The sequence below is a fragment of the Tyto alba genome, unplaced genomic scaffold, assembly GCF_018691265.1.
Source record: "Tyto alba isolate M040663 unplaced genomic scaffold, T.alba_DEE_v4.0 Super-Scaffold_28, whole genome shotgun sequence".
Taxonomy (NCBI): Eukaryota; Metazoa; Chordata; class Aves; order Strigiformes; family Tytonidae; genus Tyto; species Tyto alba.
In genome coordinates this window covers 13,793,161-13,812,956 of record NW_024881302.1, presented here as the reverse complement: position 1 = coordinate 13,812,956, position 19,796 = coordinate 13,793,161, and the positions used below count along the sequence as shown (strand labels likewise).

Below are 19,796 nucleotides of genomic sequence, written 5' to 3'. Positions count from 1 at the left end.
GATTACCTGCTATCTTCAATATGGCCTGGCTTTCATCACCTGCTTCTGCAGCTTAACTCACTTTTGCTTAATTTGTACAAGTATATACAGACCAACTTCTGGACAAATTTTTGAACTAACTGACCAATGTGTTATCTACTGGCTGTATTGATAGCAAACACTATCAGGCTTTCTACCTATCCGCATCATTACTGAGAACAGAAGTTCCACAGAGCTGTCCTTGCCAGTCAGTGTTAATCCATATGATCTTCTCTTGACATACTCCAAATACCATGTCCCAACAAAGACATTTAACATCTTTTATAAGAGGTAACTTGATTTTGATAAAAACAGACTTCCCTATTTCAGCCTCAGGTAGTTACTCTGAGCAATCAGACAAAAAAATAAAATCATAGGCTAAGCAGACCTCATTTTTACTTTATTGCAAGAATCTGATCATAGGAAACTATCTTTGTCGATGATACAGAGGCAATTCAACCATGAGGTGCTTTTGTCCTGAATTTAAGCCATAGTCTCTTCATGGAACATTACTATCTTCTATCAGTATTTTATGTTACTTGAATACATGAAAGTATGCACTTTTTTGACCTTCAACCTCAAGCTCTGACTTTTCTTAAACAAACTCAACATTTTGCACAAATCTAAATAAATGTTTAAGCCTAGTCCTTAATATACTCTCACAAGACAGCATGAAATAAGGAATCAGAGGGGAACAAATCCCACTCATATTTTGTCTCCCTTCTCCCAGTTCAATTTTATTTAGTTCTCCCTCCCCATATTCTCTCCTAAGCAAAGGAGTAATTGTACATTTTCCTCACTAAACATAATAACAGACTTAAGTGAATTACAAACTCATTATCTTTCTTTAAATAAGCCCAGACACATCTACTTAAAAATTATTTGATCTTCTGTAACAGAAAAAACTACACCTTTATTTTCACTTAATAGACCAACAAGAAGATTTCAGAAACATGTACCCTTTTATTAACAGGACATCAATACATACTTCTTCCTTTGTATTTGCAATTAAAAGGGGGTGGGACGCGGGTGGTGGGGGGAATGTTCCTCAACAGAACAGTTGCCACTGACTTGCCATACAAAGACAAACTGATCACAGCTGCCACCTGACAAGAGAGCAGGACAGATAAGGATTCTAAATGTCCTGAAGGAATTGCATAACTGACAAAATTACTATTCAGTAAAGCACCAGCTGCAGTACTGTTAAAGGGATGTATCACAAAATATAACAATGGACAGTGTCACTTTCAGCAATTTTTAAATGAGTACCTAGAAAGAGAAAAAAGCCCAAGCCCTCGGATGCCTAACGCTATTGTACAGCTATGCTAAAAGGATGTCTATACAGAAACCCAGCTGTCATAACTACAGAGGGTTTCATTTTTTTTTTTTTTAAATGAGCTGCAGTTCAGAGGACACAGGTAAGACATGGACCATTTTGTCCTCAAAAATCATAAAAATAAACAAGTCAACAAACCATGCTTTTATCAAATATTTACTTACCATCTTCCATGTCTTCTTCAGTGTTGTTATGTCCATCGGCCATTGCTACATTTCCGTTAATGACAGGATTTTGAGTAATTCTCGGAGGATCATCTGTATCTCCAGCTAACACAGGAGAAAAAAAAAAAAAATCATATTAACATTGCTGTCTCATGTAGTGCTTGAGACACACAAATGGCACACTTTTGTGCAAAACAGTATCTACTTAAACTGTCACACAATAATTGTACTGGTATGTGTCTAACTAAAACTCCTCAAGTAGATGAATACTTACAGATGAAGCAAAAAGTCCACCAAATTGATTCGTAAGTTTCCAAATATCCTTACAGCCAAAACATCATAATCAAGTCTCACTATAAATGAACTTTTAAATTACTTTTTCTAGAATTTTACATTTTTATACAGATAAAAATTTCCAAAAGCAGATTTTCTAAGTTAATGATTTACTTTAATACTTCTTCAGTGTTACTGCTTTAAAAAAAAAAAAAAAAAAAACAACCCTAGACATTTAATCAAATGTAATGGTAAGATTTAAATCTTACTTGGGAAAAAATAGAAAGGAAGACACTTAACATCTCATGAACATTTTAGAAGCAGCATTTTCCAGTTTCTAGCCATCACTGCTATGAAGTTTTGCTACAGTAACTGTTTAATAAATGTAAACACCTCTAAACTAAGAGATATGAAACAACTCGATGAACTAAAACCCCACTGTTTTAAAGATGCATTGCTTTGATTGAGCAAGCATCTTCCTGATTTATCCAACAACTGAACATCTCCTACCACTCCTTGCGCATCAAAAGCTGATGGGTCATTTCAGCATGATTACAGGGAAGCAGATATATTCTTGAATAAAATCTTTTTATCAAACCGTAATACCTATAGCCCCTTGCAACCATGTCACAGCCAAGCACTACTTAAAAGACACTCTTTAAAGTGTCTGATACATTTCTCTTTGCCATACCAGTCCTGCTATTAACTCGTACATTCTGCTACACCACAAAACCCCCAAACTCATAGATTTCTGTAACTGAGAACAGATTTATACGCAAAAGCTACACGCAAGCCATTGGCTGCGTGGGTGGGCCGGTCCGTGGGTAACCCGCCCTGCAGGAAGGAAACGGTTCCCGCGGGAGCCGGCGGCGCTGGGCCCGGCCCGGCCCGTCAGCACCATGGACAGAGCCGCCCCCGTGCCCGCTGCCCACCCGTGTCCGCGCTCCCCACCCGCACGCGTGGGGGGGTTGCAGACAGGGATGCCTGGCTGCTTGCAAGAACGGCTGAGAAGAGTGGAACCGGCTAGCCTAGACGCTCGTCTCCTATCTGAACTCCTCCTGTACAAGATGGACAAACACACACGACAAGAAGTAGAACAAGCTATGGCCTTCGCTGCGTGACAGCCACTGCAGCCTTTTAAAACCCCAGGGACTACGGCCAAAGCTACGGTAAGCCATGGAAGAAGTGATGTAGGATCAGTCACTGGTTGCTTCACAGTCCTCCCTCTCCTCACAGCCATGAGAAGGGTGAGCATTGCTCTTGCAGCCTCATTTCAATTCACCTTACACAAGAAAACACACAAGAAAACACCTTTCACAATTGGCATTCCTATTCCGATTATTTACTCTTCTAGTAAATCCACAGAACTAATAACCTCTGCCCTGAGCATGAAGATAAACAGATCAGGTTAGAGACTTACTTCTGGATTAGATATACAAAAGATCATAAACTTCGCACTCAAACATGGCTTTTGGAAGCTTACTAGAATGCAACAGATTTCACTGAGGCACGAGTGAAATGTACATGCTGAAACATGCAGTATATACATAAAGTGTGCCCCTTTCTCATTTCTCATTATTAGTACAAAAGCAAAATCAAGTATGATTTAAGAGCTTTTATTAGAAAAAGTTTGGCAGAAGACTGGCTCCTGAGCGATACAGCTGCAGAGGCCCCCAAGAACAACCATCAGCACCGGCAACACTGCTGCACGGTAGAACGGCAAGTTAAAATGAGCATAACTTAATTACAAAAAATGTAAGGGCTGGGGGGAGACAACTTTAAACTGCCGCAACTCAAGAGTAGGAAAAGGGACAAAAAGAAGAGTACAAAGGAAAGATCACCAAGTTGATTTCCCCAGCTTGCCTTTTTTTTTTTTTTTTTTTTTTTTTTTTAAATAATCTTGTAATGACATCATGGTGAGACTCTAACAAGGAAGCTGTCCTCTGGGTCACTTCCCTCCTGTATCTGGAAGCATACAGCATGCCTACAGCAATGCAACAATTGCTTACACTAAATTAATTCTAGGATTTTTTATTATTTTCTTTAAAGTTATCATCAAGGAAACTTAGTATCTAGAAACAGACTGAAGCAAACACCTGAGGAATATTCAGTCTAAATGCTCCTCCGAAATATTAATAGGATTTAAATGTTGATACCATATTTTATGGAGAAAGACATGTCCTTAACTAAGGAAATAAAGAGCTTTCTACAAGTTACTGCTCTACATTCCTCAAAAGCATGAATGGTTAGCAGAGAGCAGGCAGAAAGTGCAGAAGAGATCATAGCAAAAGCAATCAACTTAAAAGATAAATAGAGGCAGCTTCTGAGAGATACTATTTAGTGATAAGATAAACTGAATCATGATGTATGCCACTGCTGGTTTTTCTGACATATATTGACACACATTTTGTAACACAGCTTTCAGATACAGAACATAGATAACACTAGTGAATTCTTTTGGCTTCTGTGAATAAAGAAAATGTTTAACTTCTAGTAAAATCCAACTACCACAGTAAATAATTTGCACAAACAAAATACAGTCCTTGTTCAACAGATTTACTAGCAAGCAGTATGACAACATTTATTTTCAACTACAGCATTGAAAACCGTTAATTTATATTTTCCTCTGTTGTCCTTAATAGCTCACAGGAAAGAACTGTCAAATCATACCAAGATTTTAAGAAACCTGTTTTTCTTTGCCTCAAGTAGAACAGTGCCAAAGACTTATTCAATTATACAATACAGGATTAAGAAATAGAAAAAATACCTGTCCACACTGGCCAGGAAAACCTTCCTACCAAACACACTAATTAGTACACTGCTGTCTTTAATGCAGCTTAAACAACAGTGTGTCAACATCACCCCAGTCATGTCATCTGTCAGTTCCTGGATCAGAATACCCAGCTTTAATCGTATCCATGGAATAAAGGTGCAGGCTATTAATCAACCAAAAGTTAACATAAGCCACATAAATGAAGAAAGTAATAAAACAAAGCATGAAGTGACCTTAATGAATAAGGAATGGTTTTAACTCTTGAAATCCAGTACTGCAAAATACTAACTAAATACAGCTTTCATTATGAGAATTTTAGACACTGTTAGAGTGTTTGATGAAGAGCACTTAAGCTGTTTTCTACCTTCCCAAAATGCAACATGTACAACTTTGTAGCTATTATTTCATTACAAAAAGAAGGCAAAGAACAGTGATGACTCTTCCTTCTGAACCATTTAAGGTTATGTACAGTCTTCTGTCTACTCATGCTACTGAATTACAAACAAACAATACAGCTTGAAGTGTTTAAGTTCGGAGGTTAAGACACCTTTGAAGAAGAGACCTTTCAGGTATTAGTGAATTTGAGTAAAACAAGAGCTTTCATTTATTTACTGAAAGATCACGAATGCTGAAATTAAATCAAGTCTAGAAATTGCCGTATGCAAATGGAAATAAACTGGAGTACGACAATATAGTTTGGGAAGTTAGTAAGAAGTGTCAGTTGCCTTATACAGAGAAATTACTGGCTCATATAGAAATGACTCTGCAGGTGCACACTTCTCATCACTCATTAACTAAGTCTGTCACTGAAGTGTTGAGATGAAAGCCTGAAAGCAAAATGGTTACTGCAATTGATGCTAAGGAGGGGAGAGATAAAATTCTCTGAAACTACAGTCTTGCCATGGGATGCCAGACCTTACAAAAAGTATTAAGAAAACCAATCTTTCTCCTTGTTATGGACTATGACCTCAACATTATCATAGTTGAATACTCACACTGTTAAGTAATCAGAACCAAACCAGCACCAATAATTTAATACAAAAAAAAAAAAACCTGTACTCAAAAAAAAGCTGTTCAGATGGATTTAGCTGGTTTAAGAAGATGAACTCAGTGCCACTGAAAGAGGCATTGCTCTACTTCTCTACTGTTCAGAGTAATTCAAATCTGAGTATTTTTTCCTATTAACGAGAAAGCAAAAAAGATTTTGTCAAGATCATATGGCTTTTGGCACAACCTAAGTCCTGTTACAAGACAGGAGGTACTGCAGAATTTCATTTATCTCCAAGATGTAGGATATGTTCCTCAGCAGTGAACACACGCTTGCAGTCACATGTGGACAAAAGCTACAAAATGACTCTACTATTGCAGCAATTAAATTACGGCAGAATGCTGCTACAACTTTAACAATGATGACAGTAAGCTACTGATTTCACAGGTTTCAGTCATGACTCATATCACACCAAATATTCAAATTTTGAAAGATTATCTGTAATGTTTGTCATTTGCTTTTGGATCTGTCAGCCACAGAGGAGAAACTAAAGCAGCCTCCCTAGCAGGTTATGAAACATTTCTGTTTCCTTTTGAGGTTAAAGAGACCACAATGAAGGAATAATAGTGATACTAAAAACTTGCTTACAATTTATCACACACAACTGCCTCACGATGGGAATCACTAATACTGAGTACTTTTACATGTCACTGCAGGCAGTTTGCATAGACCTCCATGCAGAACTTCCATGGCTGTCCCAGAAACGATGAGGGAGCTGCACTAACAGTAGGGTTAGCAGGCTGAAGACAAGTCAGACATTCACTGCTGCCAGCAGCTTGAAAACTCTGACACTCCAAATGTCATATCCAGGGTTCTGCCTTTAGCAGGGGAACAGCTGAAAACACAAGACTGTCTCCCCTGCTGCTGGACTAAATGGACATTCCAGAATAAAAGCCTTCATAAGAGTTTTTAAAAGGTCTTTAATACTTTTTTGGTTTTGAACATAAATAGAACTGTATGTACATGTATGATAAATTGGGAGAAGTGGGTTTGAATTCCAATGGATGAGTGAACCCTGACAAAACAGACTTAGCACAAAACGTAAGGTGGTAGGAGATATGAATAAAGTCAGGCTATATAAATCTCAGTGAAAAATGAGCAGTCAGTTTTGTGGCAATCAAACTACATCAGCATCAAAGGATATCAATTGCTTGCTGAATAACACAGTCCAGGTCCAGCTTTGCCCCCCAGTGTCAGTACTCACTGCACTGCCTGGAAGCACACTCCCTGGAGCAGCCCTGCTCTGCTGCTCGTCCTCAGCACTCGCTAACTCCTCCTCAATTGTGAGGCATAATAAAGTATTTTTTTTAAAAGGGTTTAAAAAATAAGTGTGCTGGGTTTCTGTGGCAGTTTTTGGTAGCGGTGGAGAGGGCTACAGCAATGGCCCCTGTGAGCAGCTTCTTGAAGCTCCTCCGGCTCCAAGGCAGACCCACCCCTGGCCAGGGCCAAGCCAAATAGCGATGGTGGCTGCACCTCTGTGATAACATATTTAAGAAGGGGAACGTGAGAGGGGGTGGGGCCTTGTGAGGAGGAGTTGGGAGAAGGATGAACACCCAGGTCAGTGGAAGGAAGGAGAAGGAAGGGGGGAGGGTGCGCCAAAGTAGAGACTCCTGTATCCCGTAGTGAGATGGCAGGGCCGCCCACCCTGCCACCCATGGAGGAGTAGAGGTCAGCCTGAAGCCTGTGGAGACGGGCATCTGTGTTTAAAGGAAGCCAGGACTTCAGGGGGAGAAGCGGCCCCCACTGTTGTGGTTTGGCGCTTGGAGGACTGCAACACACAGGGCTGACCCACGCCGGAGCAGCACGGGAAGGGCCCTGGCCCATGGGGAGGAGTCAGGCTGGAGAAGGTTCATGGAGGACTGTCTGCAGTGAGAGGGGAGCCACGTGGAACAGGCAAGAAATGTACAGTGTTCACCCCCCCTCCTGAGAAGCGAGGAGCAGCAAGCTGAGTGTGACTCCCACCCCCTGCCCCCTGCGCTGCTGGGGGAGGAGGTAGAGAGATCGGGAGCAGAGCTGAGCCTGGGAAAAAGGGAGGGGTGGAGGGAGGCGATTTTGGATGTGGTGAAGCTTCTCACTGTCCCACCTTGTCTGTTAAGTGTCATCTTTCTTAGCATTTGAATTAAAGTGATGTTTTCTTCTTCTTCCCCTAACAAGTCTGTCTTTTGCTGGTGACTGTAATAGGTAAGCCACCCACTCCTCTCTCTCCTTTTCTGGATTCCTGAGCCATTTCTGTTCCATTCTTTCCTTCTCATTCCTGACAGGGGGAAGGGGTGAGTGAACTGTTTCGTGGTGTTCAGTTGCCCTCTGGGCTCAAACCATGACAATAAGTCATTATTTTAAATACATCAAATAAACCTCTAAAAATTTACTACTTCAGTGCGTAATTCAGAATGCCAATCTCACAACAAGTTAATAAATAAATATTTTTTTTAAATCACCATTGCTAGGAGTTATAATGAAAAAACATTTGGTGATTTCAAGTGCTATATTAAATATCATCTCTTTTACCACCAAACTGACCTTTGCTATTCTAACTATTGGGCAGCATATCAAAAGACATAATTGAAAAATTCCTAAAGCAAGTAGTAAATGAAGTGCTTTCTGAAACAGTTACCAAAACGTGGTGGTACAAAGAGGACACTGACCAGACTCATACAGAAAACCTTAAAGCAAGAATATGACTTCTTGAAAGCAAACAGGAGACTGATAACAACGTGAAAAGGTGAAGAATAAATACTTGCCTTTAACTGGAAAAACTGATACGAACTAGTTAACTCACAACACTCTGTAAGTAGACTCCCCAAACCATGCCTGTAAGTGGTCTGCAGGTAGTCCACTGAAGCAGGGGAACTGTTATTTTATGTCACTATACTAACAGCCTGCAAGAAAACCCGTGGGATCCAATGACTTGCTTCTCCAAAAATCTGGAAACCATTTCTGAAAAAGCCAGATTAACAGGCACTACTCCCAGGAAGCTGGGTTCAAAAAACCAAACCAACCAAACAACAACAACACAACAAAAAACAAACAAAACCTCAAAACCAAAGCAACCACACACATCAAAATCAGCCAAACCGATCAGAATGAAATTAACTTACAATAGTCAATCTTTAAACAACCAGAAGTGTTCAAAGCAAAAATTTGCTCTAGAAGAACTCAGCTTTTCAAAAGTAAGAGAAACTATTTGGCCTCTAATCCCTTCCTGCAGTTAGAATACAAACACCACTTACTGCACAGAGGGACTCAGGAGAAAAGGAATTAAAAGAAAAGTGTTCCACGCAGTTTCAATGTTTCAATTTTTCAAGACAGTCCTAGGTTGCTGTAATGAAAATCTGAAGAGGTATCAACCAATTTCTGTAGTGTGGCTGCCTTTCAAAAGGCATCCAAAATCAAAGCAATTCACCTAAAACATTTTTAAAGCATGAAACAGTAACAGAGACGGAGTTTAGTTTGTCCATGAGGGTGGGGTGGGGGAAAGGCAGTATAGAAATCCCCAAAATCCTACAGACTAATGTCAAAGTGTAGGTAATTGCTGCCACAGACATTTCCATGACTTGCAAAAATCATGTAATTTGCTCTTACAGCTAAAAGTTAATTCTCATATTAGCAAAATGGTGGGTAATATGCTTTTGTTTCATCTATTATTTTTCTTCCTTCATGTTTCATTACTTTTTCATTACTTGATCTGATGTCAAAAGGTATATCTAGCGATGTAAAACTCTAAACAAGAAAGCTATGAAGGACAATGACTAAGTCTTAAGGGGAAAAGGCTTCCAGAGAAGTGTCAGGAGGCAAGAGGCAAGTTTATAGATTAAGGCAGAAAGGTGTTATGTGCATAGGAAGTAAGATGACTTGTAGCTAGGGAGACAAGGTTTAAAGGTCTTCAATGCTTGCAAAATTTGCCTTAGCAAATTTAGAAAGAAAGAAAGTAGAAAGGACATTTATTTACTGAAGAGCAAGTAGCAAATGTTAGATCTTACCAAAAAAAAAAAAAAAAACCGAAACAATATTATACGGAAGTCTCTTGCCCTCTAATTGTCATCTGAAACAAATAATTATTGCATTATTGACTGTGAATTGCAAATCCCCTACAGAAGGAGATGATGCTACACAAGACAGTAAATGAAGATGAAAACATTACTGGGATGGGACAACTTCCTGGAAGCAGACTCATCATCTCTGCCATGCCTGCAAAATATTTAGCAATGACTAGACAGACAGTAACGCTGTAGCCACCACTTCTTACACTGATCAGTCATTGTATAGGTGTTGCCTTGTATTCCTATCATTATGTCTGCCTGTCCAAAGAGAACATTTTGACAAAATACAGGACGGCAAGGCTGGTTTTAAATTTTTCCATAAAAAAAAACCAAAAAAACAAAACAAAAAAAAAAAAACCAAAACATTATTAATAGGTTACATGACTATTCTATTCTTAGATAAAACAAAGACATTATTACTCTAAGAAGCTCCTGAACACTAAACAACATGCATGAAAGATACCAATCAGTAAGGTAAATAGTATGTGAAACTTCAAACTACTGATAAAGTTATCTTTATTTGGAAAAAAAAAAAACAGGGAGGTAGGTACAATGTAACTTCATGGACAGAAAAACTGCTGAGAACAAATAGCTGACACAGAACCTGTTCTATAGGCTAGGTGATTTGCTCCAGCAACTCATTTACCTGCTTATCTTTGAAGAGAGACGCAGGCTGATGGTACTTTCCAAAACAAAATTTTAAGTCCTGAAAAAGTGATTAACTTATTATACATATGTATAAAGCATTTAAGGTATTATCAATGCAATTACTCAGTAGTCCAAAAGCTGATGTTTAAGAAGTCACCCCAAAAAATGTACTAAAACAGTGACTAAATTACTGCCTGCTTTCAGCAGTTTAACTCATTGCTTTATGAATAATTCAGTGTTAAATGAAAGACTGCATGAACCAGAGTTCATTTTGGACACTAACAGCACGCCTATAATTACTCAACATATTTACAACTTTATACTCTTGCTGAAGGAGTTCGTACAGACAGACTTCTCTCATTTTTAAAAATTTTTCATACACTTTTTAAGCTCCAGGTGTTTAATAACTTCGCATAGACAGTAACACAAGCCTGAGTTTTCCTTCAGTACAGTGATGTTATTTATTAGAAAGACACCGACCCGCCTGTCTCACTAACCTGGCTTTACCCATTCTGCAGTGCCACAACCCCTTGGGATTAACCAGGGCAAGAGAAGGCCTGCCGAAAAATCTCTCACAGTTCCTTTTCTTAGTCTGATGAGCTTTGTAAGCTTCGGTGACACTTCTAGAAAACTTTCAGATCAGGAGGAAAGGAAGGAAGACCACTTCTGGCTCCCATGTAATACCCAAAATCCAGTAACTAGAACAGCTGACAAGACAAATTATTCTCTTCCATGATAAGGAAAGGCTGAAACATCGAAAGTGTCATGACCCATTATGGCAACAGCTACTGGACTTGCACTACCTTCTCTTTGCTGTATCTAGAGCAGCAAAGCTATGGAAGCAGCTACCCTAACTTGTCACGTCTTGTCTCTGCACATTCCAGAGATGGTAGTATGATTACATCTTTGCTGAAGACAAGGCACTCGGTCCCAACCTACTGAACACACCCTAAACAATGTGTTTTTCCAGTATCACACCCCTCTTTATGTTTTACTGCTTTACTGAGCAATGGACTTATCTCTTGCAACAACAAACACTTAAGCTCTTCGGCAATCATGACTAGAAAGGCTGAAAAACTACTCAAAGGAAAATGAACTTCTGACACAGGAAAGGAAAGGATATGCTCTCAAATGGAACCAGGGCAGTCCAAGCATCACAGAGCATTTACGTTTATACATGACACTATACACAGCAGGCTATACCACTGTGATCGCATTCTCTGTGTTTTAAAAAAGACAATTAAATAGCAATTAAAGTGAGTTTATTTGGACAATACTATGAGCACATTATGGGATTGGTGACTGTGCTCCTATTAGCACCTCCCTCTTTCTTGTGAAGGTATAAAAAAAGCATACACCTTTACCACCTGGACCAGTATAATTTTTAGTAGTCAGTCAGCTACATACATTTTTTAGAACTTGCTTTTGCATCATTTTGGATTAGTACAGTCCACAGTTTCAGAAAGTTTTGGGGTATATCTTTAATGTAAATACTATGACTGAATGCTTGCTATATGCTTAAGCAGCAAAAATTTAACAGTAATATAAAATGTTGCCTTATTTGGGTTAGTATGATTATATATACCATTTGCCCATACTAGCTCTGGAGGCAAGACTGATTCTGTGTAGTAACTTTATTACAGTCAAAATATTACTTGCCATTATTTCAGATTCTGAAATTCTGTTTGAGAGTGAATTCCTACTTACAGCAAACACTAACTGCACTGTATGTTGAACCTTGCTCACACTAGCAGTAGCATGGAAAGGTAGCATGAATATAGTAATTCCTCTTTTCTTTCTAATACTAACATGATTTTTTAAACTGTTGAAACACTGTTGATCTGTCCATGTTAGAGTTTAAATGCAAAAATAATTTCCTAGCAAATAACAATAATAGACAGTAATATGGATTTTGCACTGCAATTAATTTTACAGATACTAGGAGGAAAAAAAAAAATTAACTTTTAGCTTCATACCTTCATTTACCTTTAAAGAGGACAGATCACTCCAAGCTAGTGAAACTGTGCAATGTGCACATCAGAGACCTCATACCTAGGATCTAACACCTTCAGCATTTCTTCCTGTTACTTTCAGTAATGCTTTTACAGGTCTTTATTGGAGATTTGATAACACTGATCTTGTCTTACCTCTTCTTCCTTGTGCTCTCTGCTGTGTAAAGAAAAGGACAGATGTATAAATTAGGCTCACAGGAATCTGACTCATGGTTACAGGTAGCTAGTAGTTCTGAGACTAGGCTTTTGTGAAAAGAGGGAAAGACAAACAAAACCGATCCGGGAAAATAACTTTAAAAACTATTATACAATTCTGAAAAAGAAAGCAGAGTTAATGGTATTTCCTACTCATTTGACAACACAGCTTAAATCCAGGCTTCTTTGCTGAATAATAAAGGAGACTAAATCAAATATACTCACAAGAAATTATTCCTTTTAGGCTAACTATGCAACCACTAAGCCTGTTTTAAAGGTGGCTATTATAGCAAAGCAGCATGAAATCACGAGCCAAATCATCTACAGACTTCATCTGATAAATCTACAAAATGCAAAAACTTCCCTGGGTACACACAGTGGGGATCTGTGCCATGCCACACTGCTCAGTTGGGACGCACAACTGGAAGATCTTGGGACTTCAGAAGCACAGTATCTGGCTATATTGTTCTTGAAGCGGTGCTTCTATGAAGAACTACTATGGGTTCTATTTAGCACAGTGCTAACAATAATCTGAATTATAATATAGAAGCAGAAAGATACTCTTTATAAGGGAGAACTGTAAATAAACCCTGCTGTGTGTGCTGGTTTGACTTCTTCATATAACACATTAACAGGTTAAGAATGAGGACAGAGGAAACAGAGTAGATAATATTCACTTCAGAGAAAAAAATGACTAAAAGGGTGTATGGTATATGCCAGACAAAAATCCTGAATCCATGGGGGGGGTGTAGGGTAGAACAACCAACAACAAAAAGAAAAACAAACACACAGAAACCCCCCCAAAAAAAACAAACCACCAGAGAACATTTTATACTACTTAAAATACAAGGGGTTTTACAGGAAATTACCAAAATGTGAGTTTAATGGAAACAAAATCATTTTGCATACCGCACGTGAAACTTCTGAAAGCTATGAAACATTTTGACAGAGGATGCTGTGGCCAAGACACCTTCCCAGATCCCTCTGGCTCAAAGGCAGTGGCACTAGTGCAAAACAAAGCGCAAGGAAGTCACAAAGCACAGTAGGCAGGTTCCACACCAGCCAACAAAGGAAGGCACAGCAGGCTGAAGGGGCATGGGGAGGGACACTGCTGCAGGGCACTCTCCCAGGCCCCATCTCCCGGCTCTGGGACTTCCTCACCCGTGGATGCTGCCTCTGCACTTCAAAATGCCCCATGAGTATGTGCCCCCACTTTTCACACCAGTAGGTATTACTAGTATTTACAACATCCCAGCAAGGAGTGCCACAGCTTTACTATGTTATACAAAGAAACTTTTTTCTTTTTGTTTTCAACCTGTCCTCTAATGTTACAAACCATGTTCTCCGGGTCTTTCATTGCTTCTGCTCCACCTTATCCTGCCACTTGTGCTTTTCAGACTTCTGGCACATCTTTTCCTCAGTTATCCACCACACTAGGGCCAGACAGACACTTCCTAGTCTACTTAGTCATTACTGCTACAGCAGCTATTTGATACCTTTCATGATATTTATTTTCCTCATTATAACTTCTTTACTTTTCCTATACCTTTGTAAGATGGAGGAGGAAAGCAAGGCTGTTAACCAGGTTGTATTCAGTGTTCAAGATGCAGAAGCATAGTGAACTTATGCAAAGCATATATTAATCCCCATTCACTTCTAAAGGCAAAGCAATGAATGGAAGATTCCATCAGGAGCAGTGAAAAGGCATGGAGGCAGCCTAGCCAGGCTCAGACACCCTCGGGTGAGCACAGTGGGGAAGGGATGTTGCCATGCCTCCTCTGCCCTAACATTTAAGATAAGCATCTGCTACTGTCAGACCTCAAGACACAAAACATCAGGTTAAACACTTTTTGCTCAATCCAGGGTGGCTAATATTATGCAAATATGCAGGGTTTCCATAAGAAGCTTTTGAACATTCATACTGGAAAACCTGATACCAGCCTGAAGTTTAAAATAAATAAATAAATAGAATCCAAGATTCCTGACTCAGAACAGTTTTGCACTGTCTTTAAACTTTACTAAAAAAAAAAAAAGAAAAGAAAAAAACCTCATCACAGAAGTGTTTAGCTCTTTGCATTCAAAATAAGAACACACAAGTCATGCTTCTCCTCCCCTTCAAGAAAAACAACCCCAGTTGTGGAGAAGCACCATCGTGGTGCGGGGCAGGGTGCGGGATCAGCCCCAGGCTCCCCATCCAGCCCCACACCCACGAGTGACAGCTTCGCCTCCCAGCCCAGTGCCTGTGTCCCCCCAGCACCGAGCTGAACCGGTTAGTGTGGGACTGCCCACTACTGATAAATCCTAACCTCATGTCAGGGTCGCTTTTACAAGTCTAGATTAACTGTGGGGGAAACAACAACAACAATTCAACCATTCAAGGTTTGTTTTCTTTTTGCCAAGTCTTTTACTCTAACTGATACACATGCACACGTGCACGTCCTGGTAACAGAGGAACATTTACTGTTTCCTCCTAGTGATGAGGAGCACTGCTGGCAAAATCATTATCTTTCTACTGTAATTCAGTTTTTGCTAAGTTTATTAACACATACATTTCAAGCAAAATGGTAAAAGATGATCTTAAGAGATGCCTACTAAAAAAAAAAAAAACCCAAACCTACACTTTGTGTTAATTTTACCATTTGTTTCACTATAATTAACAAGAAATAATTATGCTCCCACCTAAAATTAACAACTGCTGAATGAGCAAAATGAAAAACATTCCTTTTTCAAATGAGATGCTTTACAATGAGCTGGACAAGAAGCTTTTTTTTTGTTCTCAGAGACACAGATTTCAGAGTGTTCTATTCTCCACCAGTTTCCCAAATTCCTGAAAGACATGGATCCCAGGAGTTTTTGAGCTTGTTACTTAAGAAGCTTAATTTTCCAACCTTGTCTGTTAGCATTGTTCCATGTTCTACAAAAACTTCCCTGAGCCAAAGAGGACAAGCAGAGAATGCCTGTTCGGGAGGAGTGCCCAGCTGGGACAGTGGATCGGTGATGTCTCTGGCTTTGAGCAGGCAAAAGGCTCTGGGTGGTGCCCCAGAGAGCAGGCACTGGGGGATGCTTTACCCCATCCCACTCCCATTTGGTGTAGAAATCCCCTTCTCTACATCCAAAGTGTCCCCTTCTCACCAGAGCCTCCAAGAAGATTTTGGGGTCTGGACACTCCCAAGAAACCACGGCCATTAAGGTTCTGGCCAGCCTTAATTTACTGAATCATCTGCCAGGTGGCTGCTCTGCCTTCTCCTACTGTGTAGCATGAATACTAGCAATCATTAAAATAACTCAAAAAGCCTTTACAGAGGACTGAAACAAGAGTCTTTCTCAGTCTTTACAACAGAATCATTAGGTCCCAAAGCAGTTTGGGCTTTCTTCAGCATTCACTTTTAAATAAGATTTAACCTTTATTTTCCCTTTCTATTCTGACAGTAACCTTTCTACCTCCAAGTGTTAATGCAGGGGAATAATTATTTAGGCTCTGAGAAAGAGCTGATTATTGCTGTAAAATGATCTGAAGATCAGCTTCTCTTTACTGCTTTGAAGATGTAAGTTACTGTACTGAAAACATCCAAATGTTAGCAGACACCAAAATTAGCACTAAACTGTGTTAATTATTTAATACTGTCTACATGAAGAACAACTTTCTTCAAACAAATAGCACAGATGAAAAACTGTTTTGTATAGAAAACATACAGAATCTCGGGTGTTAGCTTCCATTATTTACCAAGGAACTCTTAAAAGAATGCAGAACGGGAATTTTATAACCCTCAGTTAGGGACTCCACTGACAGTTTTATCACTTGTTTGTCAGCAATTTTAAGTCGCTTTTTTAAAAAAAATGAAAACAAAAGAAAACTTTAAAGAAGTGACAAAAAAAGCTTTTCCTGTTTAACTATTCAGTGTTAAATAGCCAACCCGTTGTTCTGATGCCAAAAAGACTGCCATGGGACCTTGTAGCCAAGTCTGCATATTAGTTAAGCAAACACAATCACAGATGAAGCTATACTTTGTATTCTAGAGAAAACAATATACATACAAAAAAGACACAACCATACATACATTTTGAGGCTTTCCTTTTCAAACCCTAATACAAATGCACTGAAATCAATGAGGCAAAGAAACTACTGTGTACTCCTCCACATCCACACTAGCTGAGAACACCTAAATTCAGAGCTCCAAAATCAAGCTACTTGGAATACAAACAAAAATAAAAAAAATCTGATAAACAATGGAACACCTGTAAAGCAGCAAGAGTTTTTAAAACTCTTCTTTATCACAAACAGAACCTCTTGAACCATATACAACATACAGTAGCATTTGCAGCTGCAAACTTCAAAACTACATGGTTTATGCAAATCATGCAAACGACTATTTTAGAAACAGAAATTTGAGAGACATTCAAGAAATGAGACCTTGCACCTATGTAATTTAGATTTCATCTTGCAGTGCAACCAAGTAGATGAAGGGTGGAGGGATGACGCTTTGGATGGAGTTTATTTTATATGCTGGGGCTCCTGCATATTTCAGCACTCTCATTAATGCCCTGATATGTCACCACCCCAAATAACCACCCAAATTAGTTTTTCCCTGAAAGGGAGACAAAACAAGTTGGTCAAAATTCTCCTTTTTCTTTGGAAAGCCAGTTATCTCACATGTGGCAGCAGTTATAACTAGCACATTTTTGAGCAAAAATACATTCTGAAGAGGAAGTTGTACTTCACTGCTTACATGTTTGTTGTATATTTACTTTCTTATTTATTACATCTTATATTTTATTTTTTGTTTCATGAGCCAAATGCTCAGACAGTATTTCAATAGCTTTCTGGTCAGCTATTCTTAGAGCATAAAGGCAACAAAACAGACTTGAAAATGTGTTTTAGAACAGCTGACTACTGCGTGTCATCCAGTGAATTACATCTTTCTTATGCTCTGCAAAACACCCTAATTCCACAAATACACTCTCAATCTCGATACTCTATTCTTTCTGGCAAATCTTCCCAGCTACTATTTTTGCTCCATTGCTAGCGCCACTCATCTGAAGCAAATTTTGAGGACTTCCAAAATTAATTACTGCCTTCCTGCTTTGCCTCTGGCTAGAAGCTGGTATAAACATCACCACCAAATTAAGCTGTATCTCAAATTCCTTATTCTATTGACAATGAATGATTCTTCCTTTGTCTCAGGAAACCATAAGTCCCTTAAGTTTTCTCCCCACCCTTTATTTTTCACTAATAATGTAGCATTTGTGGCCTGTGTCATCATCAGCCACTACAAACTCAAACACAGTTGGACAGGCACCCTTACTACTCACACTCCCCTTTTGCTCTAGCTAGTCCATTTACATTTCCTGCTATAACTTTTATCCCATAAATGCTCTCAGCGTTTTGAGTATACTCTTGAAGCATGCAAAAGTAGATTTTTTTTGTCAGTCCTCACCACTACTACAATCCTCATCTCATTTTCTCTCTTCTTCCTGGGCCACTTTTCCATGACTTTAAAACTGCTACCAGTTTTCCTTGGATGGGGGTGAGCATGGGACGGTGCATGGCAGTGGATCACAGGGGAGGAGAGAGAAATAAATCCAAACATAGAGGTACACCACAAACTGTCTAGGATGTAATTCCTGGCACTTCCTCAGCTCCAGACATTTCTCACAAAAAAGAAAAAAATAAATCAATTAAGAATCTATTAGGATTCAGAAGCAGAGAAGACACAAGAGATTTTGCTTAAGAAATAAATGTGCATTCAAAAAAAAAAAGCATCTGCAAGCACTGTGCATTATTTGGAGGCTTTTCATCTAAAAGTCAGTATCTTTTTTAATACCTTGAACTGACAGAATTGTAGCAGAAAGCTCCTATTTAAATGTCGTTACAGTCAGGTCTGAACCAAACCCGAAACCAGCTCCAGATGTTACTGGTCCAAGTAAGAACAAGACCAGGATTTAAAAATTACTAGAGACAGTAATAATCTAACTGCAATTGTTACCCATGCAGGAATATCCTTCCATTTCTGAAAGGGGAAACCTTCTTTCAGAAGAAGAGACATGCCATGCAATGCCTTTGCAGTAAAAAATAAGAAGAGATATAAAAGACAACAAAAACAAAGACAAAACAGACTGGGACTGAAAAGATAATGGTTATTTTGCCGGAGGTTACCAGGGAGAAGCTGCACTCTGGGACACACCACTCAGACCAGACCTTTGATACAATATTCAGTTATTTCACCTATAAAAAAAACAGGTGCCTACAAGTAAGTGGCAATGTGTTGTGTTTATCAGGGTGGTAACACAACACTGGCATACTTCTAACAGCTAAGCTACACAAAAGGAAATTTATCTGTGCACATGTAACAGGAGAGTCTTTACCTGTTTAAGCTTGTCCACAAACCCCATCAGACACAATACATTGTCTAGATTTTTACCTAGCAGATACATATTTCCCCCCCCCCATTACATCCTTTGACCATAAAAATGTTAAAATAAAGAAATAAACATACACATGTTTTTATTTGCTCTAATTCATATGGCCAAATTCAGGTATTTTAAGGACCCTGTGGATGCTTTACTATTGATGCATTTTCAACACACTTTTTAAGATCAAAGAAACCCCACAAGACCAAAGAGAGAGAGACACAGACAAGGATAGGGTGAATAGATAAGAGACTTCACTGAACATCCAGATGATAATCTGTGGGATGCTAGAGATCTCTGGAATTTTATTAGAGAACTTCTATCACACTGTAGGATCTCCCCATACTCCCCTTTCTCAAAGAAGGGCCCTGGGACCTAACCCATGTGCAGCTGTATGGCAGAAGAGAGGAAGACCATCACAAGGACCAGACTGCACACACTGGAGAAATATCACACCCACTACTGCTGGGTTGCACAATCCAAGATAAAAAAAGTGTTCCTTCATGGTACAAGCCACTGCAAATGACATCCTCTCTTCTTTGAAAAGTAAAATATTTGGTTCAAAGTGAAGAAGTAATGCAGAATAAATGACCCCAGAACAAAAAGAAATACCTTTCAATGTATCTTACAGGCACCTAGTTTTAGCTTTTAATATTGCTTCTGCCATTGTACCTTGCTAATAGATGCAGTGTTCACAACCAAGTTTGTTTGTAAAGTTTGGGGGGGTGGTGGGTTGGGGGAAGGATTTTCTTTTCATTATTTTCTGTAAATGCTATTAGCAAGCAGCTCCATGAATTTCAAGCAAACAGAAAGGCTATAAATGTAAGAATTTCAATGCCAACAGCACTTTTTCACTACCACTTAATACAATCCAGCATTCC

The 19,796-nt window shown here is 39.1% G+C and overlaps 1 protein-coding gene across 1 annotated transcript in view; it reads right to left on the bottom strand.

Moving 5' to 3' along the window:
• Positions 1-19,796, bottom strand: part of USP7 (ubiquitin specific peptidase 7) — a 76,600-nt gene that overhangs the window by 41,746 nt on the left and 15,058 nt on the right. The window contains exon 2 of the mRNA XM_042798360.1: positions 1,519-1,623. Coding sequence (XP_042654294.1) covers positions 1,519-1,623 — 105 coding nt within the window. The remainder of the gene's footprint in view (positions 1-1,518; positions 1,624-19,796) is intronic.